At 63.5% G+C, this 18850-nt stretch overlaps 2 protein-coding genes across 6 annotated transcripts in view; both read right to left on the reverse strand.

The window, feature by feature from the left end:
- DHX58 (DExH-box helicase 58) overlaps positions 1 to 4825 on the reverse strand; it is a 17388-nt gene extending 12563 nt beyond the window's left edge. The window contains exons 1-5 of one of the 5 annotated variants that reach the window (XM_074978933.1): positions 4697 to 4825; positions 2875 to 3000; positions 1635 to 1813; positions 628 to 829; positions 46 to 236 (exon numbers count right to left, since the gene is read on the reverse strand). In XM_074978933.1, coding sequence (XP_074835034.1) covers positions 46 to 236; positions 628 to 829; positions 1635 to 1813; positions 2875 to 2923 — 621 coding nt within the window. In that variant the 5' untranslated portion in view covers positions 2924 to 3000; positions 4697 to 4825. The other 4 variants (XM_074978932.1, XM_074978936.1, XM_074978935.1 and 1 more) reach the window with 4 other exon arrangements.
- Positions 3130 to 17001, reverse strand: KAT2A (lysine acetyltransferase 2A). The gene is made up of 18 exons (XM_074978930.1): positions 16744 to 17001; positions 15565 to 15688; positions 15166 to 15311; positions 14084 to 14173; positions 12964 to 13145; positions 11462 to 11653; positions 11065 to 11171; positions 10815 to 10931; positions 9929 to 10065; positions 8892 to 9100; positions 8324 to 8450; positions 7502 to 7612; positions 7256 to 7399; positions 6843 to 6957; positions 6285 to 6321; positions 5774 to 5837; positions 5366 to 5450; positions 3130 to 4886 (listed from the first exon to the last, which is right to left on the reverse strand). The coding sequence occupies exons 1-18, from the start codon at positions 16960 to 16962 to the stop codon at positions 4693 to 4695; spliced, it is 2400 nt and encodes a 799-aa protein (XP_074835031.1). The 5' UTR covers positions 16963 to 17001; the 3' UTR covers positions 3130 to 4692.
- Between the last annotated feature and the right edge of the window lie 1849 nt (positions 17002 to 18850).

Below are 18850 nucleotides of genomic sequence, written 5' to 3' on the forward strand. Positions count from 1 at the left end.
GGGGGGCATGTCGCCCTCTCAGCTGACATGGGGGGCTCCACTCACCTGCAGGATGTGCTGCTTGGCCCCCTGGAAGGTGGTGGCCCCCCCAGTGCCGGGGGATGCAGTGAGGCCCAGGATCTGTGGCAGCTTCTTCTGGCCGGTCAGTTTGCGCTCCAGGTAATCCTCCATGATCTGGTTGTAGACGGCATCCTTGTGGGTGTGGTGGCACTCGTCAATCACCAGCAGGGAGAAATCTGTCCAGGAAGACGAGGGCTGAGCCAAGCTGAGGGGTCCAGCGGATGGAGGACGGGGAAATGAGAAGGATGCTAAGCAGGGCCCCAGGCTCAGCCCCCAGCTCTGCCACAGACTCCCTGGAGCACCTTAGCCAAATCACTTAGCCTCACTGGGCTGCACTTCTCAGCTGTGAAACGGGCATAATAGATTTTGAGGTTCAGATACTGCAGCAAGAGGCAGCTGGACAGAGCAGGGGTGTGCTCTGCAAGGTGGCCAACGGCTGCCAGGGGAGGACATGCTCTTTTCTGTCTTCCACGGACTCCAGATCGAACACGCACGCTTTACAGAACACTGACACCAGCCCTTCTCCCGAGGCAGGGCCCAAGGCCACTCCCTGAGTGGGGCTCCTACCCGTCAGCTCCACATGCATGTCCTCATCCTGGCTGGTCAGGGCGTTCTGCAGGATCTGTGCCGTGCAGAGCACCACGTCACTGATCTTCAACACCTGGGAGAAGAAGAACTTCTGGTCGCTCTCGCTGCTGATGGGCGTCACTCGGCAGCTTTCCTGCAGCGCCTGGAACTCCTGCCGGTAGTGTTGATCCACCAGGTGCACCTGGCCGCCCAACAGGTGAGAGATGCCCCGTGAGGCTCGCCTGCTGAACCCGGCAGCCCACAACCTGCCCCAAGCTAAGGATGGGGGGAGAGGAAAGCCCTGGCTGCTGAGCTAACTCCATGGGCAATAGAGGGCAGGGCAGCCCAGCCCCCAAGCCAGCCACACCTGGCCTGTCCAAGGGGCTGCAACACCAGGGTAGATGTTTGGGGACTCTCCCTCCTTCACATGGGTTTTGAACCCCAGACCTTCAGCACAGCCCTCTTTGCCACCAGAGCTAGTGGGGTAGCCACAGGAGCTGCTAGCAGTAGTAGGCTGTTATCCTCCCACACAGACCAGCCATGCAGCGATCACAGCACACAGTGCCAGGCCGCCATGCTGGGCAGCGGCAGGAAGTGGGGCCTGACAGCTGTGCACTGCAGGGCCACCGCCTCCAGAAACGTTTGACAAAAGATCTCCGCTTGTTTTGCTCCCCTGCCTTTCTGGCCTGGGAGAACACACTCCCCGACCCAGTGTAGTGCATTTGCATGAGCCGACGATGCCAGGCAGAGCGTGGGGCACCAGGGGCCCTCTGTTGCTGCCGCCACAGGTAGCACATGATATCCAGCGAACAGGTGGGTGGGGGGTGGGACTCTTGCCCATGCAGCTGCTCCCTAGTGTGCAAAGAGCTGCGAGCCAGGGGCTGGACCACTCTCTGGCCGCAGGCCACTTCCCCATCCAGCCTAGCCAGGGACATGCCAAGGGGAGCTCCTTGCAAGCGAAGCTGGGAAATCAGACCTCCCCCTGCACCGTGCAGCTCCAGCCTCACCTTGTTCACCAGCACGGCCACCTTGGCCCGCTCCCGGGTCTCCAGGTGCCTCTTGCACACGTAGGTGGCCGCCCGGGTCTTCCCGGCACCCGTGGGCAGCCAGATGATGATGTTCTGGCCCTCCAGGGCAGGCAGGATCACTTCCCACTGATAGTCCCGCAGCTCCATGGGGGCGGGTGCTGGGTGTGGGCAGGAGGCGCGGTGGGAAGGGGGGAAAGCTGGTGTCACACCGGGCACAGCCAAACGGGGGCTGGACCCGACCCCCTGCTCTGCCCTCCGACCCCTCTCCCTCTCCACCCCCCTGCCCAGCCCCCAAAACATCATCCGCTCCCACCCCCACTCCGCCCCTCCAGCCAACCTCCCTGCAGACAGAGAACAGGGCGCACGAGGGCCTGAGGTGCCCATTCACCCTCCGCACACCCCCACCCCGGCCCCATCCCCTAGAGCACAGAACCCCAGGGCTGGGGTGGGGGTGGGGGTGGAGGGCAGCTCACCTGACCCCCAGCGGCTGAGAGCCGGGGCAGGACCCCTGCGGCAGCCAGCGCCCCTGGCCCCCGGCTCACTCCACCTGCAAAGCCCTGGGGCTCGCTGCAGACCAAGGTGAGTCACCTGCGGGCCCGGCAGCGGCCGGCTCTGCGGGTGGGGGGGTGGCAGGGGGGCTCTGCGCGGCCTGCACCCAGGGCTTTTAAACTCTCTCCCTTCCGGGAGCCCCAGCCAAGGGCGGGGCGGGGTGCGGGTGCGGGGAGGGGGGGGGTCACAGCTCTGCTCTCTGCCAGCTCCGGCTTTGGGGCCATGTGCTAGAACTGGGGGGAGGGGGCGGCTGTCCCGCTACCCCCCAGCTGGAAGAAGATCCGGCAAACAGCGGGTCAGAGTTTGGTTCAATGGCTCTCACCACCCCGCCCCCCCCATTGTTCCCACACCCCTGCTCTGCGCATCCACAGCCCCCGCTTCTCCCAGGCGGGGGTGGTCACCCGGCTCAGACTGACCTGAATGTGCCCACCGGAGCGGCGCGCCGCTGCTTCCCCAGGCTGCTGGCACCGGCCTGGAAACCCCCCCGTGAGGAGCCCCAGCCGGAGAGTCACGAACAGAAATCGAAACTGATTCCCCCCGCCGCGCTGGAGACAGCAGGGGGCGGGGCCGGAGAGCTTCAGCCACGCCCCCAGGCAGGGCTAGCTCCGCCCCCTTCACGCCTCCATGCAGGGCTAGCCCCGCCCCCTTCACACCCTCAGGGTGACCATACCCCAATGACATAGTCCTTCCCATCGCTGCAGGGAGAGGGATCGGCCCATCCAGGGAAGCGGCCGCTGCTTCACAACCAGCCCAGAAAAGTTCGTCCCCAAAATTCATAGCCGAGCTGGGGAACTCCCTGCCAAAGGATATCGCGCAGGCCATGACCCTGATGGGGGTTAAAGAGCACACGATAACTTGATGGGCTGCCCTGGTGCGGGGTCCTCGGAGAGCCGCAGACACATAAAAGCTTCACGCGGATCACAGCCGGTTTTAATATTTAATTAAAAAAGGGGGGGGGGTAAAGAGGAAGTGGGGAGATGGGAAAGGCCCCCAGCAGCAGGACCAGTCCACCCCTGGCACCACCTCAGGGACAAACCAGAGCGCAGAGGAAACTAGGCAACAAGGACCAGTCTTGCTGTCTGACCTCGGCTCTGAGCCATGAAATCTCTCCAGTGCCAGCAGGCAGAGAGCCCCAGCTGCAGCAAGGGCAGGGCCACAGGGCAGCAGCTTTTTGCTCCACTAGGTCCCATATCCGACTGCCAGGCCTCAGTATGCCCCCCCCCCCACCCCAAGGAGGGGAGGCTGCGGGGGTAGAGGGCAGCTCAGCAGGGAAAACAGCCTCAGAGTGCTGTCATCCTAGTGATGCTGTTCAGCCCCCAGAGGAAGGGGCAGGGAGGGGTCCTGGCTCAGCCCCCTGTAGCACTAAGTGCTCCGTTCACCCCTGTGCTCCACAAGGTCCTAGCTCTTGCTTGGGACAGTTCCCAGGAGCTGTCACCTAACTTCACATCCCCCACCACCCCCTGAAATGCACCAGGCAGGAGAACCGCGATTGCCCCAGCCTCACCCCGCCCCGCTGAGTCACAGGAGCCCAGCGAGATGGGACCAGGAGAGCCCCTGGGGCACAGAGAGGGGAAGCCAGGGTATCATTTCAGGCCCTGCTGCAGTTCAGGGGCCCGCCCAAAGAGTGAGGGTGCAGGGGCTAAGACATTAGCCAGAGGCAGCCAGGGGAGTGAGAGGCACTAGGAGCAGGACGGGGGTGGAAAAAGCCCCAGCGCTAGCCCCAAGCCACGCTGCAGGGGAAGGAATGGCCAAGAACTGACACACTAAAGCTATGTCCTCACAGCCCGTTTGAACCTCTGACACGGCCAGGCCCTTGCCCAGCTCCAGCCCTGACCCTGAATTCTGCCAAGTGGGGCAGCTTCCAGCCCCAGCCCTCTGGCCTGCCCTTTTCACATTCATGTGGAAAGGGGCAGGGACGGATGCCCTGGGGAGCAAGGAACTGCAACCCCCAGAAACACGCAGGGCTGGGGCAGAAGCAGCGCTTGCTTGGACCCCACAGAGGGGCTGCAGCAGGCAGTTGGGTCTCAGCCCCACCCAGCAACACCGGACAGTGTGTGTAGGCAAGTGGCAGTCCCAGCCAGCAGCCTCCACCGGTGCCCAGGGAAGAGCGAGGGTGCAGCTCGCCGGGAGCGGAGGGGAGAACTAAACAACTTTGCATGAGCGGAGCCAGCGCTGCCCTGCTGGGACTGGAAGCCAGGCAGGTCCATACACCCCACGAAGCCAGGGCAGAGCCAGGAGCGCCCGACCGTTCCCGGTGCCAGGCGGCCTGACTCCCGCCTCCAGCGTGAGGCTCTGAGTTCGCGCCAAGATGGGCACCTGCCCAGAGCCCGTGGGGAGAGGCTGGCACCCCGGCGGAGCCAGGGCACGCTCACAGAGATGCCTCCCCTGGCAGCAGCCACGTCTGCTCCAAGGCCCCTCTGGGGAGAGGCCCGTGGGAGCTGCTGCTGCCCCGGAGGTGGGAGGGGAGAGGCGCCCCGGGGCCCCGCCCCTACTTGTCGATGAGCCCCGCCTCCTTGAGCTTGAAGTAGAAGAACTTCTCCAGGGTGTTGGCGCACTTGCAGTAGTCGCTGTCGGGCGGGTTGTACTCCCGGCAGTTCGTGATGATGCGCTGCAGGTCGGCAATGAAGAGCTTCTTGGTGACGTAATAGCGGTTCTTCAGGCGCTCTGTCATCGTCTTCAGGTCTGCGGGGCGGCAGGCTGGGTTACTGCCCCCGGGCTTCGCGCCCCCCAAAGCCGAACCAGCACTGGGGCTTGCAGAGGGGCCGCAGGAGGCTGGCTGGGTTCCTGCCCCTGGGCTTCGCTCCCATCTACCCCACTTGAACCCCAACCCCCCTGAGCCAGCACCGGGCTTTGCAGAAGGGTAAGGGGGAGCAGGATTGGCTGGCTGGGTTACTGCCTCTGTGCTTCAGCCCCCCCACCCTGCATGTCCTGGGCCAGCGCCTCAGTGACAGCTAGGCACAGAACCCAGGAGTCCGGGCTCCCCTCTCCGCCGTAGCCACTAGATCTCCGCATGTTGCTGTCCCAGGAAGGCAGTCCCCCGACCTCCCTTCCCTCCCAGAGGAGAAATAGGACCCTGGAGTCCTGCCCCACGCAGCTCGTGCTCGGCCCTTCCCCGCCGAGCGCGCCACGGTCCCAGCGCCCCAGGCAGCCCGGCCACCTACCGATGGGGAAGCGGATAATCTCGTAGTAATCGGGGGCCTCTGACTTCTTCACAGGCTCCATGAAGGGCCAGGCGCTGGGGTGCGTCTGTGGGGGGTGAGCAGCAGACAGAGGCTCACACCCAGAGGATGGGCTGTACTCCCCTCCTCCCCCGGCCAGCCCGTTATCCTCCCCCTTCCCGAGCCAATCTGGGAGGGGCCAGGCTACCAGCCCCTACCCCGAGCAGAGGCAGTGAGAGCTCATAGCTCAGAGCTGTCTGACTCGCTCAGACACCTCCGGCCCCAGCTGCGGCCAGGGAAAGGAGCAGACACCCCATGAAGCAGGAAGAAGCTGCCCTGAGCTCTGCTGGAGCTCTCAATACCCAGCGAGGTCCCTGCCTCCAGCACCTCTGGCCCCGCGAGACCCATCACCTTGATTTGGGCCAGGAGGTTTTTCAGGGTGTTGTACAGTTGGTCTGGATCCTTCAGCTCCTTCCTGCAGGGGGAGATCGCAGCCGAGATCAGCCCCTGCCGCGTCTGTCCCCTCTCAGCACCCGAAGCTGAGTAGGCACCGAGCAGCTTCGGGGTAGGCCTGCGCTCTCCCGTCCTGGGCTGCCTGCTCAAGGGCCCCCTGCCCCAGCAAGACTCTGCGCCAAGGGCAGCAGCCCACCAAGGACTGAGCTCCTGTGGCAGCCTCATACCGCATGGGCTATGGCTGCTCCCTCACAGCCCCAGGAAGAGAAGAACCCAGGTGCTGCGAATAGATTGCAGCCATGTGCCATCCCTGCGTGGTCTCTCCCAGGCCAAGCAGCCAGGACCCTGAGGCAGAGATCACCCCCTCTGGCAGCTGCCGGCGGTGGGATCTCTCACCTGCCGCTGCTCCCACCCTCCGCGAGCTGCCCAGGCCACCGGCGGGAGACGCACAGCTGGGACCAGCACTTACCCTTTCTCCTTCCCCAGCAGCCGCCAGCCCGTGTCTCCTGGAAAGCAGAAAGAGACACTTGTTCACACGCCAGCAATCCCGTTCCGATCCCCGAGCAGAGCCCTCCGGCCTCTGCATCCAGGACCTCCCGTGCAGCCTGACCCAGCCCTGCAGAACCTGGCTTCCAGGGCCACTTCCGCCCCAGAACACGCTGCTCCAGGGGGTGCGCCACGCAGCCCCCCGTCCTAACCCGATGTTCCTGCCTCCCTTACGGGAGGACGGATGGACCCAGCTGCCACATGCCCTTGCCCCTCAATACAGGGGCCACCGCTCCCCCAAATAACAAGCGGTAAGCGTCTGAGCCCGGACTGGACGCACCCCATTCAGGCGTCGCACGGCCGCAGCAGCACAGCTTGGCCACTGAGGGCAGCAGAGTCATTGCCCACAGCTGCAACGCCGGCTGTGCCTACAGGCACAGGCACGGTGTGAATGCACAGGCGCCCCCGCGAGCGGCTACAGCCGCAGCGAAAGGCTCCGGCGTGGGAGGAGCTGGTGAAGGCTTGCGGGGCCCAGACGTACGGATTCCAGGGATGCTCTCGACGGGGATCTGCCGCACGCCCTCCTTGAAGCAGGTCAGGCCGGGGTAGACCTTGCGGATCTGCGCCTGTTTTCTCTCGATCAGCTTCTTGATGATCTGCAGCGGGAGAGGCCGAGACCGTCGGTTAGAAGGGAGCTGGGCAGGCCTGGCAAGGACTTTGCTGGGGAGCCAGGTCCACGACCTGAAGGCTGCCTTTGCCCAGCCGCGCAGACCAGCAGGGCCGGGAGCAGAGCGTGCCCATGGCTCCAGGCGTCCGACGGAGGCGGTGCTGCCGTGCTACCGGGTGCTGGCCTGGAGGAACAGGCTGCAAGCAGCAGTGGCGTTTAAAGTGGCGTGGGTGTGGCCGGCGCAAGGAGTCGGCCAGCGGCCCCTCTCCCCATCCCCGCCCGGATACCTCCTTCTGCTTCTTGATGATGTGCGAGAGCTCAGTGTAGGGGATGCGGGGGTTGAGCTCACACTCCATCAGCGTGGCCCCCTCGTAGTCCTTGATGTAGCCCAGGTAGCGACCCTTGGGGACTTTGATGTCCTTGGAGAAGCCCTGGACGGGGAGGGGAGACGGGCCGTGAGAGCGAGCTCCCCCCGCTGTGGGGGAGCAACAGGACGTCCCCGGGGGCGAGGACAGGCGGTACCAGGGACCGACCTGCTTCTTGAAGTAGCCGATGGCGTACTCGTCGGCGTAGGTCAGGAAGTACAGGATATTGTGCTTGATGTGGTACTCCTTCAGGTGGTTCATCAGGTGCGTCCCGTAGCCCTGGGGTGCAGACGGACGGACACACAGACAGGCGCCCGTCAGACAGAGGCCTGCGAGGGAGGGGGTGGTGGGGAGATGCCCAGGGTTGGCCCTGGCCCTGCCCCGGGATGTGAGTGGGGGACAGAGGTCAGCAAGGCCATTGCTCAGCTGCAGGGATAGACGGGGTTAAATGCGGGTCTGGCCCGAATGCCGGGAGAGCCGCGTAGTGCAGGGGGCTGAACTCGACACGGCTGGGGCAAAGCACTGGGCTCCTGCCCCCCTCTCAGCCAGCGCAGCATCAGATTCCTGGCCTGAGGCTGCCCCTCGTACCTAGACCCAGCCCTCCCCCAAACCTCTCCCCAGGGCCACCCCAATCCCAGCCTGGGCTCCAGCGTTCCCTCTAAGCTGGGCGCTTGGGCAGCCAGCAAGGAGAGAGTCAGCTGCCGCCCAGCTGATTAGCAGAGCGCCTGCAGCCACCCACAGCTGGCAGCGTGTTTCTACTGGTGGTGCAGATCCGCACATGCCTCGGTGTGCATAAAATTTATTCTGCCCCAGAGGGAAAAAATTAGACGGAACCCAGCTGGGCTCCTCCACCTCTGCCAGTGCCCCTCAGTTCCCCCTACTCTGCCCCTGCCTGCCAAGCCCCGGGCTCCCCATGAACTCCCTGCAACCCCACAACGTCTCCTCTGACCTCCCCCTCCCGCCAGCAGCGAGCGGCTGTTCGGCCCTCACCTTCACTTGCTCGTTGGAGGTGACGGCGCAGAAGACGATCTCCGTGAAGCCCTGGGTGGGAAACATCCGGAAGCAGATCCCCCCGATCACCCGGCCATCCTTGATCAAAGCCAGCGTCTTGTGTTTGCTGCCGGGTAAGGCAAAGCCAGTCAGCGACGGGAGGGGAGAACTCAAGGCGCTAGCCAGGTGCCTGTGCGCACACGCAGGGTGCTGCTGCAGGAGGGGGTGTTTGCAGATCCAGCAGGAACAGCCCCATCTAAGCTCATGTTAGGAGACTGGGAGGGGTCTGGAACCCAATGCCAGCCTGGCTGCCCCCGACCCCAACACACACGCACAGGCCCTGGGCCGATGGAGTAGCCGGGACGCAGGCGCAGAACCAGCCTGTCCGTTTCCCCAGCAAACCAGGACCACGATGGAGCCTGAGCCCAGCTCTGCAGGGCACAACCTGCCTCCCTCCAGCTGGTCCTGAGCCTATGGAGCAGCCAGGACCCCCGGGACAGAACCAGGCCGTCCATTTCCCAGGGCTGCGGGGAGCCTGCGCCCGGCTGCGCCCCCGGGTGCCACGTACGGGTCGAAGACGAGGCGGGTGATGTACTCCTTGGGCATGCGGGGCAGCTGGTGAGAGAAGACGTTCTGCAGCCCCACCAGCCACATCAGGATCCGCTTGTTGGACTTCTGCGAGAGCGCGTTGCCGATGACGTGGAACTCGATGATGCCGCGCCGCTCCTCCAGCCGGGCCGTCTCGTCCCGCGCCGCGTTGGCCGACAGCAGGCTGGTCTGGGGGGTGGAGGGAAGAGGGCAGCGCCCGGCGCTCAGCCCTGCCGCTTGCTCCCCCCGCCCCGGCCCAGCCTCGGGGTACACCGAGGCCTTTCACACACAGCGAGACTCCAGGCCCGCCGCAGCTCGTGGTACCTTCCTCCTGAGCAGCAAGAAGCAGCACCGCCAGCTCTGTCCCCCTGGGGACTTCATCGCCCGCGCGGGCAGACAGGTGTTTCCTACTGTCCTGTGCAATGCCGGCTGGTGCCTCAGTTTCCCCAGGCGCAGCAGCAGTGCACAGTGGGGGGAGGGGGCGTTTTGGTGAGATGATGTCCCACGCGGGGGCCATGGGGCTCCAGGCTCTTTGTAACCCAGGCGACCAGGTGACCCCTTTCTTCCCCGGGAAACGGGAGAGAGGCGGGAGGAGGGGCCTGGCTGGTTGGAATTGGAGCTGGGCTGTGGAGAGGGGCAGTCCGGTCTGGCTGGAGAGGGAGGAAGGGGGGCCAGGGCCCAGCTCAGGGACCCCCTCTGGGCGCCTCTCCCCAAGCTGGACGGTGCTGACGGCTTCTGGTTCCTGTGCTGACAAGTCTGTTCTCCCCCGTGTCCCTGTCGCCAGATCACCCTCTTGCTCTCCCTGCCAGGTGAGAGTCACATCTGCCTGCAGGTAGGGGGCAGGGCCTGGGGACCCCCCTACTCTGGCACCCCACCCCCACAGCAAAGTCATGCCAGGCCCAGCGCATCTGCCATCTCCTACTCTTGTCGCCTGCAACCCCAGGCTCACCACTGCCGGCCCTGAGTCCTGGTGCTGACAGGACCCACCCCCGGCCCTAGCAGCTCCCTGCCCCATACCTCTGGGCCCAGCATGGCAGCTGGATCCGTGATGGTCAGCATGACCTCGTTGACCAGCTCCATGGGGATGTCGCCCATGACGCGGATCCGCTTGGCATCCTCCAGCGTCAGGCTCTCGGGCAGCTTCCGCTTCTCCCCTGCTCGGGAGGCAGAGGCTTTGCCAGGGCCACTCACGCCCTTGTGTCCCCTCCCCGCCACGTGGCTCAGGAGGCCACAGAGGGACCCCAGTAGGGCTGGGCAGCCAGAGCCAGTGCTGCTGGGGCGTTAGCACAGCCTCTTCAGGGACAGGGTGGCTTTGCTGACACCCCTCTGGGTCACTAGAGGAGGAGCAGGACCACGGTAGGCTGCACTCAGGGGCACTGCTCAGCTGAGCACCTCGGCGGGCGCACAGCAGAGATTCAGGAGCTGCCCAACTGATTGGCAGAGTGCCCACAGCCGGCGGCCTGTGTTTCTATTGGTGGTGCACATCCGCACATCTCAGTGCACATAAAATTTATTCCGCCCACCCCTGGAAAATATTAGCGGGAACGTCGCTCGGGAGTCTTAGGTCTCTTTCATTCTCCTTTGATCTGAACAGCGCCAGAGTTACAGGGGCTGGCTGCTCCCGAGTGGGCTGAGAACCACTGGCTCCGGCGTCCACCACCTGTGCACACCATGAGAGCAGAACCTGTCTGCTGCCTGACGCCCTCCCCCTCCGACCCTTCCACCCACTGGAAGCTGAGCCCAGCAACCTGGGGTTGGCAACTCTGACCCTTCCACTCCCGGGGTGCTGGCGCTCGCCGGATGCTGCGCCCTGCGCGACAGGCAGTTCCGGGGGTGTCAGTGCAATAAAGGGGTGTGCCACCCAGCAGGGTCGCCTCGGCCCCGCCCCCGCAGCCGGCCTTACCTGGTGCCGGCTCTGCCGTGCTGGTGTCCAGGCTCATGGAGGGCAAGGAGCCGCTGCTGCTGCTGGGCTTTTTGCTGAACATCGGGGTGCTGGGCACTGGGACGGTGCTGACGGCTGCTGGGGATGAGAACAGACCCTTTCGCTAGCGGAACCGGCTCGCGCGCAGTCACCCACCAGGGCTCCTGGCCCGTGTGGCCCCCGGCAGGGCACACGCACAAGGATGCTCAGCAGAGGCCGCTCGGGGGAGTACCTGGGCGTGGCACCAGCTGGGCGCCTTCGGTGGCTGGCATGGTGAAGTCCGATTCCCAGATGGGCGAGTTCTCCCCATAGATCTCCTCTTCCAGCATTGACAGAAACCTGGGCAGAGCAGAGCACGGGCGTGTGGGGCAGCAGCGGGGTGGCACGGCCGCCTCAAAGCTGCCAAGCCTGAGCAGCATGGCCATGTGCAGTGGAGTCAGGCAGCTGATGGGGAGGAGCCTCACCCAGCGACCAGAGCCCTGGGGACCTGGCACTCAGCGGCCAGATGTCACCGACCCAGCACAGGGCACAAGAACAGCCAACTCAGGGGTCACCGGGACCAGCAAGAGCTTTAGATAACCCTGGCCGCCAGCCCCGCCCCCCCCCGGCTGGCCGCCAGCCCCGCCTACTTGGGGAAGTGGGTGAGGATGAGCGTCCGCTTCTCGGGCACCAGCTTGTCCTTCTCCACCCGGAACTTCTCCAGCAGCTGCCGGCGGGTGACGGTGAAAATGGACTTGAGGAGGCTGCGCCCGAAGACGTGGGTTGTCTCGTAGCGGGGGAGGCTGTCGCAGCTCTGGGGCACGTGGCAGTAACACAGCCACCTAGGGGAGACGGAGGCGGGGGACACTGCCACGGACCTGCCTGCTCCTCAAACCTGCACCAGCGTGGCCCCCGGGGCCGGCGTCACAGCCATGGGCTGGGATGCAAATCACAGCAGCTGCCACGTGGTCAGGAACGGAGCGGCTGTGGCAGTCAAGGTGCAGGGACCTGTCCCGGCAGAGTGCTGGGCATGCAGAGATGCAGTCACGCCCAGCCAAGCAGGGCAAGGCAGGCTGGCTTCACAGCCCCCTGCGCGAGCCCAGGGGCAAGTGCATTAGCCCACTGACAAGTTGCCCAGCGGAGTTGCAGGCCCTTCGTGGCACGAGCGTGTGCCATCAGGGCACGGGAGGGTGCACCGTGCCAAGCTGCTGGCAATGCTCTGCGGACGCAGCAGGGGCTACGAGCGGCAGGGTCACGACCTCCAGGTCTGCCAGGCTCACCACAACGCAGGAAAGATCTAGAGAAGTGGTTGTTCCCCTCTGTTTGGCACTGGCGAGGACACCGCTGGAATAGTGTGTCCAGTTTTGGGCCCCCCAGTATAAAACAGATGTGGATTTGCTGGAGCAGGTTCAGCGGAGGGCAACAAAAATGATTAAGGGGCTGGAGTACAAGACCTATGAGAAGAGGCTGGGGGATTTGGGCTTGTTTAGTTTACAGGAGAGAAGTCTGAGGAGTGATTTAATAGCAGCCTTCAGCTTCCTGAAGGGAGCTCTAAAGAGCAGAGTGAGAAACTGTTTTCAGTGGTGTCAGATGGCAGAACAAGAAAAAATGGTCAGAAGTTGAAGAGGGAAAGGTGTAGGTTAGATACTAGGAAAAACTACCTCCCCAGGAGGGTGGCGAAGCACTGGAATGCGTTGCCTAGAGAGGTGGTGGATTCTCCATCCCTAGAGGTTTTGAAGTCCCAGCTGGACAAGGTCCTGGCTGGGATGACTTAGTGGGGGTTGATCCTGCTTGAAGCAGGGGGCTGGACGAGATGACCTCCTGAGGTCCCTTCCAGCACTAGCATTCTGTGGGATCAGGATCAGAGAGCGTGCTGGCCCAGCAGATGAGCACGAGCAGAAGCTGAAGGCCCATTAACAAAGCCTGCAATGAATGGCCGACGAGCTAGGAGCTGGGACGGGGGCCGCACCCGCACCCCATCCCCAACCCTGCCCCCAATGTAGCTAGGGCCTGCTACACACTACAGCAGATGGTGCAATGGACTTTGGGGTCACCGTGGCAAGGGACGGCCGTCTCAGAGCACCGGCGTTACCTGCTCGATGTTCGGCTTCTCAAAAGGGGGGATGCTGAGGGACCCCTCCCCAAGCCTCACCTGGTGTAGTTGACTTTGTAGGCAGCCACGTCGTCATTCTGCGAGCGCTGCCGGAACTGGGAGGGCGTCTCCAGCTTCCAGTAGTTGAGGCAGAGCAGGAACATCTTGGAGAGCTCGTACATGGTCTGCCGCTCCTTGGGGGGCAGGTGGCTGAACTTGTACTGCACAAAGTTGAAGACTCCCTGCCGGGACAAGGGGCCCGCAAAGGGTCAGGGGAGTGGCCGGTGGGCGCCAGCCATGGGCTTTGTCACACAGCCCCAGCCACGTGGTGGGGCGGATAATGCAGTCGAGGCGTTGCAGGAGATGTGGAATGGGGCAGCAGGGACCGGCCAGAACGACCCGCTGGGACCCAGGCTTGGTTATGGTTCAGGTGTGACGGACTGAACAAGCTGGGATTCTCCAAGAATTCCCAGGGCACCTATCAATACTGTCAGAGCCTCACTGACTGGTTCGGTAAACCAGGCAGCTTCTAACAGACCCAAGGACTGGAATCGAGGGGCCGCAGCGGAGAGCCCAGAATGGAACACTGAGGCCAGACCGGAGCAGCCGAGCATGGGCTCAGGGTCGCAGACGCACTGGTTGAAGCCAGACACACAATACTGGGCAAATTCGGCCCCTGGTCTGACCCCACCTGGCACTTGCAGTCCTGTCCCACAAGCTACACCGCAGCCCTCTCCCCCCCTGCCCTCCAACTTACAACGACCGACCACTTCCAGGGTCAGGGCAGATCAGCCACCTCCACGAGAAACAAACGCGCCCAGCGCTGGCCCCCGTGCAGGGATGTCCTTGGACCAGCGCCAAGGCGGCTTGGTTTGCTCCCGAGGCACCCGGCTGTACGATGGCGTGTCTGTGTCCGTCCCTGGGTGGATAACGAGTCAGCCAGCTGCGGGGAATGTCTCCTAGTTCTACAAGGGGTACTGGGCAGGGGGAAGAGACACCAGGAAGCTAAAAGCTCCCGATCAGGCTTGCAGGGTCCACCGGAACATGGCAGCCCGTCTCCGCAGCGGGGGGCGTCCCTGCCGATGTGCTAGCTGGGGCCCGCTACGCACTACAGCAGATGGTGCGATGGACTTTGGGGTCACTGTGGCGAGGGACGGCCGCCCCAGAGCACCAGCGTTACCTGCTCGATGTTCGGCTTCTCAAAAGGGGGGCTGCCGAGGGACCCCTCCACCACGGGCCGGCTCATCTGCAGGATGCATTTCCTCAGCAGCTGGGGAGGCAAGCGGAAGGTGACGCTTACAGCAGCCACAGAGGAGCTGCAAGCATTAGAACACGAGCCAGATCCCAGCTGATACCACACTGGTGCCTTTAAGGGGCAGCGGTAAATGACCCATTCCTTCCCTCGTAGCGTATTCTCCCAGCGGGTTCAGTTCAGCAGGGGAGGGCAGGGACAACAGCTGGCTTCCAGGACACCTCCCGCTTGCAAGGCAGTCTTGCAGCTAGTCTGCCGGAGGCAGGCTGCCTGACATAAAAAAATCAGGGCTCTCAACCTTCCGCCTTTTGGGAGGCGGATGCATCTCGCGCACCCTTTAGTTTCACCTCGCAAACTATTCGCTCGTAAAATCAGACATCCAAATACAACAGTGCCACAACACGCTATCGGCGAACAAACCTGCTGACTTTTACCATATAAAGCAACTGGAATATAAACACTGCACGTTCAGAGTAGAGACATGGAATTTGAGCGCGTGTCCGAAACGGTCAGAGCGAGGACTGCCAAATCTGGTCGGCAGCTTCCCCTCACGGGAGCTTGGAGCAAGAACAGGGTTCGGTTGTGCCACACCCACACAACCCAAAACCCCTGCACCTGCGCCCTTACACCTGGTCACAACTTCCATCCCAAGGGGGAATCCACTGCTGCACCAAAACCTCCTCCCAGACCCAGCAACCCAATCCCCTTCCCCAGGTCACAACCCTCTCCTTCAGCCAAACGTCCTCCCAGATCCCCAGCTCCCCTACCTCAAGCTTCTTTCTACACCCAACCTCTGTCCCATAGAAAACTGCAGCTCTGACCACTTATTAAAACTTGACCGAGTTACTGTCCTAGCACGGAAGGGCAGAACTGCTGCCCTATAGGGCTCCCTCAACACCACTGGGTCAGGATACAACAGCATCAGCTCATCTGGCAACCCTCACCCCCCACCCTCGATGTCTGGTTTGCAGCTCAAAGACAGAGCTAAGTCACTGCTCCCGTGTCCTTACCTTGAACAGGTAGAAGTACACTTGCTTGGTGTCTGTGTCCTCCTCTTTGTGGACAGACATGAAGAGATTTTCCACGTCCACCACCATCCCCAGCAAGCGGTTAATCTCCTCTTCCGAGACGTTCTCCAGGTGGGACACGTGGTCAGCTGGACACGAGAGCAGCAAGGGAGGACAGGCTTAGGCAGGGAGGACCACGAGGCATCGCACGCTGGAGACATGCACCCACCGGGAGCCTTGAAGGCGCACACAGCATGACGTACAGCCCAGCCCCGTTCCAACCATGCCCCCCCGCAACCCTCCACCTCCTCATGGCTGAGTCAGGGCAGAGTCCCAGGCATTCTCAGCCCCTGCACCCCTACCTGGATCCCCATCCAGAGGGGGAGCACTGCAGGGGGTTACCTAGGGCGTGTCCGCAGCTCCGGCACAGCTCACTCAGGTTGGTCACAGGCTGCTGCAGGTCCATGCGGGGGGCAGTGGGCGGGTTGGGGTTCTTCCAGCCATTGCACTTGCAGGCGTCGTTGGCCTACACCAGGGCCAGACAGGAGATTAGTGCCAGGTCCTACGCGTCTGCCCAAGAGACGGCCCTGCCCTTCCCAATTCAGTGTGAGCCCAGGGAGTTGGGATAGCCCAGGAAGGCGCCACAGAGGGTGCAGCAGGGGCCGGCAGAAGGGTGTGCAGGGGCCTTCTGCAGCCTGTCTGTCCAAGGGCACAGGCTGGGAATGCTCAGCTGCTCAGGCCTGGAGACAGCATCTGCACTAGAACCCCCAGTCAGAACCTGTGGTCCGGGTGGGACACCCCCAAGCTCCTGCCCGACCCCTGCAGACAACGGGACCAGACTGGCCCTGGCCCCCTTTGCAGCCTGCTTCTCCAGCTCTGCCTCAGCACCAGCCAGCAAAGAGCCCCCAGCTCTTCCACCCACCCACCCGCTGCTCAACCAGCTGTGCCCACAACAGCTGCCCTGCGCCCAGCCCGACTACCCTGCATCTTGCGGGCAGAGATCACGGCAGGCCTGTGAGACCCCCGCCCCTAAACCTCCCCAGCCCGGGCCCCCAGCATCCTGCACACTCCAGCTATGCACCCCCAAGGCGCCCCGGCCCCCAGGCAGAGACTCTCTGCCTCCCACACCTTGCAGGCACCCCCTCCCCGGCCGAGACCCGCCTTGGCCCCTGCAAGCCCAGAAACCCCCGCTCCCCATCCCGCGAGGCCGACCCCCCCGCAACCCCCTCCCCCGGCCGAGCCCCCTGCGCCTCGCAACCCCCCTCCCCCGGCCGAGCCCCCCCCCCGATCGAGGCCCCCCGCGCCTCGCTGCCCCCCCCGGCCGAGCCCCCCCCAGATCGAGCCCCGCCGCGCCTCGCTGGCCCCCCGGCCGAGCCCCCCCGCACCTCGCAGCCCCCCCCGCCCGAGCCCCCCGCGCCTCGCTGCCCCCCCCGATCGAGCCCCCCCGCGCCTCGCAGCCCCCCCCGGTCGAGCCCCCCCGCGCCTCGCTGCCCCCCCGATCGAGCCCCCCCGCGCCTCGCAGCCCCCCCCGGTCGAGCCCCCCCCGCGCCTCGCTGCCCCCCCCGGCCGAGCCCCCCGCACCTTGCAGGCTGAGAACACCCCCAGCTTCTCCAGCTTCTTGGCCCGCGGGAAGCCCCGCACCTGGGCCTTGCGCTGGCTCGCGCGCTGCTGCTGGCTCAGCCCGGGCCGGGCCGGGTCGCTGGTGCCAGCGGCGCCCCCCGCAGGGCCCGATCCCGCCCCGGGAGCGGCCGCGGGAGGCGGCGGAGTCCGGCCCCGCTGCGAGGCCTCCGGCTCCGCCATGCCGGGACCGCGGCGTGCGCCAGTCCGCCACTGCGCCTGCGCGGCGCGCGGGCTGCTGGGATGTGTAGTCCCTGACTGAGGGAGGTGCAAAGCCGGTCCGGAGCTCTGGACGCCAATACGCCTGCGCAGCGCTGGGGCTGCTGGGACGTGTAGTCCCTGACTGAGGGAGGGGCTTATCCTGGCCAGAGCGCCCCCTAGTGGTGAACAGCCCTCTTGTGGGGGGCAAATACCTCCCAAGAACAAGCCAGGGTGGGGTGAATAAGCCCCTCCCCAGGGTAACTCCCCTTCCCCACACTGCAAGCTAAATACCCCTCATTTTCACTCCCCCGCCCCAGGAGAAGGGTCTGGCCCTCCTCATCATGTGGGGTGCAGAATTCCTAGGAGTCTAGGGAGCCCTGATCCCAGTCCTACCCCATAGCAGGGCTCTGCCCAGCACAGACAGCATGGGCGGAACCCCAACCCCCCATCCCAGGGTGCAACCGAGTACCACACCCCCTCCCAAAGGTGCACGCCCCACAGGGCAGGACCCCCCCCAGAAAAGCTGGAAGGAGGGCAGGGCATTACATGCCCCCCGCCCCCAACCAGAGCGCTCTCATGTGCAGGGCTCTGGCTCACCTTGGCCGTGTCTACACATGCCACAAACTTCTAAATGGCCACACAAATGGCCATTTCGAAGTTTACTAATGAAGCGCTGAAATGCATATTCAGCACTTCATTAGCATGCGGGCAGCCCGGCACTTTGAAATTGGTGCGCCTCGCCGCCGCAAGTCTCATCCAAACAGGGCTCCTTTTCGAAAGGACCCCGCCTACTTCGAAGTCCCCTTATTCCCATCAGCTCATGGGAATAAGGGAACTTCCAAGTAGGCGGTGTCCTTTCCTGCCTGGATGAGACTCGCGGCAGTGAGGCGCGTCAATTTCAAAGTGCCGCGGCAGCCCGTATGCTAATGAAGCGCTGAATATGCATTTCAGTGATTCATTAGTAAAACTTTGAAATGGCCGTTTGCGTGGCCATTTCGAAGTTTGGGGCACGTGTAGACGTAGCTCTTGGGAACTCTGAAAGGCTAGAAACACAACACTGCACTAAGCTCATGAGGTCTCATGTCACACAGGTGCTGAGCTGCTCAGGAAACCAGCTGGATCCATGCCACAGCTGAGAGGGTGGGGAGAGCTGACAATACAACTTACTCAGGCTGGCACCAAGGCGGGGGGATAGGGCATGTTAGTCGGGGGCTGGAACTTGCCCTATACGAAACCTCTCTCTGCCCAGGCCTCCCCGTTACATTGCAAATCCACTTCCCCACAGGGCAGTTTTCCAGCCTTGCTGCCCCACCCAGCCAGACTCAGCGAAGCTAGGCTGGGAAGGGTCTCCCAGGTGACATCTGGCCCAGCCCCCACCACCAGGACAGGACCAATTAAATCCAAACCACCCCTGAGAGGTGTGGGGAGAACAGTTTTGACAAGGAGAGGGATTACACCACTGCTTCTCTCCATAGGTTACTGGGGTGCGCAAAGTGCGGGGGGAGGCTCCCTACAGGAATTGGGGGGGCTGAAGCTTCCTCGGCGGGGGCGGGGGTGTAGCACAATCACTGCTGGGTCTCAGGCTCATCCATCTCATTAAAATGTGGAAATTAGTTAGTGGTTTTACGTGGGTGCATTCACCTATATGTGTCAACTATTAACATTCTTACATTCCACAGGTTTCCCTCACCTGTGCCAAATGGTTTTTTTTTTTATTTTTCATGTGACCATCATTTTCTTCGGTTTGGATCGCACCGCACAGGTTGGGAAGGCCCTGCTATTTGCAACAATGAAAAGTGAGGCCCCACGTAAAAGGCTACTCACCCCTGCCACACACTGAAGCAGACTGAATTCCTAATTTTCGCCCAAA

Source organism: Carettochelys insculpta, chromosome 28, assembly GCF_033958435.1.
Source record: "Carettochelys insculpta isolate YL-2023 chromosome 28, ASM3395843v1, whole genome shotgun sequence".
NCBI classification, from domain to species: domain Eukaryota; kingdom Metazoa; phylum Chordata; order Testudines; family Carettochelyidae; genus Carettochelys; species Carettochelys insculpta.

Coding starts and splice junctions, on each gene's coding strand:
- KAT2A (XM_074978930.1), bottom strand. CDS start 16,962: ATGGCGGAGCCGGAGGCCTCGCAGCGGGGCCGGACTCCGCCGCCTCCC. Junction 11,654..12,963: donor TACAAAGTCAACTACACCAG/GTGAGGCTTGGG, acceptor CGTCTCCCCTAG/GTGGCTGTGTTACTGCCACG. Junction 9,101..9,928: donor CTGCCATGCTGGGCCCAGAG/GTATGGGGCAGG, acceptor TCCACCCCCCAG/ACCAGCCTGCTGTCGGCCAA.